The sequence below is a fragment of the Nematolebias whitei genome, chromosome 15, assembly GCF_014905685.2.
Source record: "Nematolebias whitei isolate Nwh7 chromosome 15, NemWhi1, whole genome shotgun sequence".
Lineage (NCBI taxonomy): Eukaryota > Metazoa > Chordata > Actinopteri > Cyprinodontiformes > Rivulidae > Nematolebias > Nematolebias whitei.
The window spans coordinates 21,580,613-21,586,130 of record NC_056512.1 but is presented as its reverse complement, the minus strand read 5'-3'; the positions used below and the strand labels follow the sequence as shown (position 1 = coordinate 21,586,130).

General features: G+C 41.7%; 1 protein-coding gene across 1 annotated transcript in view; it reads left to right on the top strand.

Moving 5' to 3' along the window:
- The window catches only part of xpnpep3 (X-prolyl aminopeptidase 3, mitochondrial), a 31,220-nt gene that overhangs the window by 8,267 nt on the left and 17,435 nt on the right, over positions 1-5,518 (top strand). The window contains exons 6-9 of the mRNA XM_037688874.1: positions 1,382-1,566; positions 1,661-1,723; positions 3,704-3,817; positions 3,935-4,020. Coding sequence (XP_037544802.1) covers positions 1,382-1,566; positions 1,661-1,723; positions 3,704-3,817; positions 3,935-4,020 — 448 coding nt within the window. The remainder of the gene's footprint in view (positions 1-1,381; positions 1,567-1,660; positions 1,724-3,703; positions 3,818-3,934; positions 4,021-5,518) is intronic.

Genomic DNA, 5,518 nt, shown 5'->3' with positions numbered 1-5,518 from the left:
AAATCTTCATCTCCATAAAGCTTTTCAGCAGATGGAAGCATGAAGTGCTCCAAAATCTCCTGACAGCTAGCTGCATTGACCCCGCCCTTGATAAAACACAGTGGACCAACACCAGCAGCTGACATGGCACCCCAGACCATCACTGACTGTGGGTGCTTCACACTGGACTTCTGGCATTTTGGCATTTCCTTCTCCCCAGTCTTCCTCCAGACTCTGGCACCTTGATTTCCAAATGACATGCAAAATTTGCTTTCATCCGAAAAAAGTACTTTGGACCACTGAGCAACAGTCCAGTGCTGCTTCTCTGTAGCCCAGGTCAGGCGCTTCTGCCGCTGTTTCTGGTTCAAAAGTGGCTTGACCTGGGGAATGCAGCACCTGTAACCCATTTCCTGCATACGCCTGTGCACGGTGGCTCTGGATGTTTCTACTCCAGACTCAGTCCACTGCTTCCGCAGGTCCCCCAAGGTCTGGAATCAGCCCTTCTCCACAATCCTCCTCAGGGTCCGGTCACCTCTTCTCGTTGTGCAGCGTTTTCTGCCACACTTTTCCCTTCCCACAGACTTCCCACTGAGGTGCCTTGATACAGCACTCTGGGAACAGCCTATTCGTTCAGAAATTTCTTTCTGTGTCTTACCCTCTTGCTTGAGGGTGTCAATGATGGCCTTCTGGACAGCAGTCAGGTCGGCAGTCTTACCCATGATTGTGGTTTTGAGTAATGAACAAGGCTGGGAGTTTTTAAAATATTTTTGCCTGTGCATGTTTGTTTGTCTACTGTGTTAGCAAGATGTCCTATTGGATGGTGTTTGCTAAAACTCTCAAAGTAATCATTAGTGTCTATTACCTTTTGCAGTCAACCAATTACAAGGTGACTGCCACAGCCAAATGACCAACGCAAAAATGGCTAAAATTCAGTCAACAAAGTCCATGCTCAATAATCCAGGTATACAATCCAACAATTTTCAGTCAGGTCATCTGGACAGTTTCTTTTTTATGCTGAAAGGTTTCACCTTCCATCCAGAAGGCTTCATCAGTCAAGGAAACACACAACACAAAATAGATTCTTCCCCCAACAGCTGACTCCAAAGTGGGTCAGTCAGTTTTACAGAAAGTGAGCTAAAATTTCTTGTGGCAGTAACTGACAGTCATTCACAAAAACATAATTTATGAAGTAACAATTAACATGAGCTTTCTGGATATTGTGTCAAATCACACAGCATTGTTTTGAGCTTTGTTAAAACTCTGGCATGAAAGGCAGAGCCCAAGTTTAGTTAGTTTATTATTCTGGAAAATTAGCTCAAGTGGTTTTACTTTAAAGAGAATTAAAACCAGATGAGAGCGTGGCCCCTTTCACTAATCAAGACTTTCTGTCGTTCTCCTTCAGGCTCTCAGTTCTGGTACGATACCCCTTGCCCCTCCCACCCGCAGCTCCACCAGACCCACGTGCTCCCCGTGCTCCAAACGGGGTCGACCTCGCGCCCGGTCAGACCTCTCGTGCACTCTCTCAGGGCCGTGAAGAGCTCTGCGGAGGTGTCGCTCATGCAGGAGGCGAGTCGGATCACGGCGCAGGTCCGTCACCGTTTTTCGATGTCACAATCATAAAACATGAGTTTTAATGTTCATGCCCGGACTTAAAAATCCACCTGGAATCTCTGTCTTTCAGGCTTTTAGAAGAACGATGGCGTTGTCTCAGGGGGATGTAGACGAAGCTGTGCTGTTTGCCAAGGTGACTAATAACATCCTCTAACCAGGGGGGTCAAACTTTTTCATATGTGGGACGGAACTGTTAAGATGAAAGTACACGACGCGGGCCACAAAAATTTGAATTTAAGCTAATTTTCAAGAAAAGTGCGCATTCCCCCCCCCTTTCCCCCATTTTTAAACTCAACATGAACAGTATTTTGGAGAAAAGACAAACGTTTACTACCGTAAATTCCAGACTATTGAGTGCACCCAAGCTGCGCCCACTAAAAAAACAAACAAACAAAAAACAACATTTTTTTACATATATAGGCCGCACTTGTGTATAAGCCACAGGTGTCCATGTTGTAACATGAGATGTTTACACAGAAAGATTTTTTTGAACTTTTAATTAAATACAACCGGTAACATACACAAATATGTACAGTAAATGTTTTTTTCTGAACAGCGCCTGTAACACAGCTGGTAATAAATAAATAAAATAAACAGTAGCCTACTAGGAAATGTCACTTCATCTTCCTCCTCTGGACTAAAACCCCTAAAGTCGTCGTCTTCAGTGTCAGAATTGAACAGCCTCTGAAAAACTTAATCACACACGTCCTCAGTCTCTTTTGCTGTTGCTCTATTGCGTCGTCGACAGCCAGATCGATCACCTTTAACTTGAAAGCTGCATCATCTGCATTTCTTCGTGTGTTTTCCATGATGGGGGTCTGTGCATGAAGCACAAAATAACTGATCTGAAGAATTTAGTGTGAGTGTGATGGATTTATGGTAATTCAAAGTTTCATTGGTCCACTGTGACTTGTTTGGTAATTTCATTGGTCTAATTTTTTTAATCTTTATTTATACGAGTAGTTTTATTGAGTCACGAGGACTCACCCCCCCCAAGATAGACCTGTTTTGGGCAGCTATGTGAGCGCCCGGGTGTGACGAGATTAAATGTTTTTGTGGCATGAAGCTTGTTAGCCCATGAAAAAATAAAATAAAATCAATAAATTAGCTGCAGCATTGTATAAGCCACGGAGTTAAACGCCTGTGATAAAAGTAGTGGCTTATAGTCCGGAAATTATGGTAATTTTGGTGTAAAAGGTGTTATAAACTGTTGTATTTCCAAAACATTAAAAGCTTCATAAACATTAAACTAACATAAAAAAAAAAAAGATTTAATTTCTTTGATATGTTTGGTCTATAGATTTTGTTTTCTTGTGCTTGGAAAGTTAATTTTAGTTTATTCTCAGAAACAAAAGTGTAATATGAATATGTTGTTTAAAAACTGTCACTAAAAAGAGGGTTGATCACCTTTTTGGACCACGGATGACCCAAACAGGTGATCGAAGTACTAAAATATCCTACAACTGGCAATCACTGCAACAGATTCATAGAAGGGACACTAATAAAGTTGATCAACTTGTATGTAGATACCACTTTATATTCTTTTACAGAATATCCAGTTTCCCTCTTTCGATTATTAAATCAACTATAATTTTTTTTCTTTGAAAATGCTATATTTCTCCAGGTTTTATGAATTATTGTCCAAAAGCCTACTTTTTGGTAGAAATCGGTAAAGGTTTGTGGTGCTATGAACCATAAAATAATTTTAAAAAGGATTGTATTTAACTTATTGTACTTAATATTGCTCATTTTGAGAATTTTTTTTCATCTGTTTTGCTGTTAAACCTAATAGTTATATATAAAATGTAGCCACATTAAATTTGCAGAAGGTCTGCATCAGCCTTCTAAGCCTGCGGGCCAAAATTAGACCGTTCTTAAATCACAGTCATGGATCACACAAACTCACTCCAAGGGCCGCAAATGGCCATCGGGCCGCACTTTGGTACCCCTGCTTTAAATACTGCCTCACTACTATAAATAATCTGTGATTTGTTGTCTTTTTTTCTGCTTTATCAATATGTTATATTTATTAAATATTTGCCACTCTGAAACAAACGTGAGTTTCTCAGATTTGTCTCAGAAAGTGCAACCATTAAATATATTCTGTCTTCAGTTTGATTTTGAGAATCGGATTCACGGTGCTAACTTCCTGGCGTATCCCCCTGTGGTTGCTGGAGGTAATCGTGCTAACACTCTGCACTACATCAACAACAACCAAATTATCAAGGTAAAAACACATTTAAGGTGCTGTGACCATTATGTTTCCTAAGAATATTATGTTGATAAAGTCATAATCAACCTGAAATGTTTGCTCTACATTCTCACTCCTTGTTTGTCTCATCAGGACGGTGAAATGGTTCTGCTTGACGGTGGTTGTGAGTACTTTGGTTACGTCAGTGACATTACTCGAACGTGGCCGGTGAACGGGCGGTAAGTGTGACTGAATCATCTCAAGATTTGATTAAACTGATTAGAAATAATTTAAAATCTACTTGACAGCAAAACAGCAGAACACTAGGGATGCATGATATTATTGGCATGGTATCGGTATCTGCTATCTGCCGATATTAGCGATAAAGTTAAATATCGAATATCAGCCATTCCATCAAAATAACTCAACGATAAAAAAGTCTCTCTCTCTCTCTCTCTCTCTCTATATATATATATATATATATATATATATATATATATATATACAGGTCCTTCTAAAAAAATTAACATATTGTGATCAAGGTCATTATTTTCCATAATGTAATGATAAAAATGAAACTTTCATATATTTCAGATTCATAGCACACCAACTGAAATATTTCAGGTCTTTAATGCTAATGAATCACTGCAGGAGCTTCATGATATCATCAGCTCGCTGCAGAACAAACACCCCGAGGCTTTTTACGTTGTAGCCGGAGACTTTAACCACGTGAATCTAAAGGACTGTCTCCCAATCTTTAATCAACATGTGACAATTCCGACACGTGGAGACCACACGCTGGACCGTGTTTACATGAACGTAAAAGATGCATACAAAGCCGAACCCCGCCCCCACCTAGGACTGTCAGACCACATCTCAATCTTCCTGGCTCCTGCTTACATGCCCCCGCTGAGACGCTCCAGACCGGTACAAAAGAAAGTTAAATGCTGGATCCAGGACAGTGGCCCCATACTGAGAGATTGTTTTGATCGAACAGACTGGCAGGTTTTCAGAGAAGCTGCTGAAAATGGAGGTTCGCTTGATCTTGACCAATACACATCCTCAGTTCTGGGTTACATTAGTACATGTACTGACACCGTCTCCACTATCAGAAATGTTAAAAGCTACCCAAACAGAAAACCTTGGCTGAATGCAGAGGTGCGTACCCTGCTGGAAGCCAGGAACACTGCCTTCAGGTCTGGAAACTCAGAGGAGCTGAGTAGGACAAGAAAAGAGCTGGTTGCTGGTATTAAGAGGGCCAAGGCCACATATGCAAAGAGGATCGAGGGTCAATTCATCTCACAAGACCCTCGGAGCATGTGAAGGGGCATTAAGTGCATAACAGATTATAAAGGAAGGAGTGAACAATGCCCCAAAGACCCATCTCTGCCTGATGCCCTCAACAAGTTCTATGCACGCTTTGAAGACCCGAACAGACCACCCAGCACCAGACTCACCTCACCACCGGATGAAGAGCATCTCAGCGTGACCTCAGCAGAAGTAAGGAGTACCTTCAGGAGGATTAATCCGCACAAAGCAACTGGCCCAGACAACATCCCCGGAAAAGTGTTGAAGGAATGTGCTGATCAGCTCTGTGAGGTGCTGGCAGACATCTTTAACACCTCACTTACCCTGGAGACAGTTCCCACCTGCCTGAAGACTGCCACCATCATCCCAGTCCCAAAAAGCTCTACAGTGACTGGTCTGAATGACTATCGGCCAGTGGCCCTCACCCCG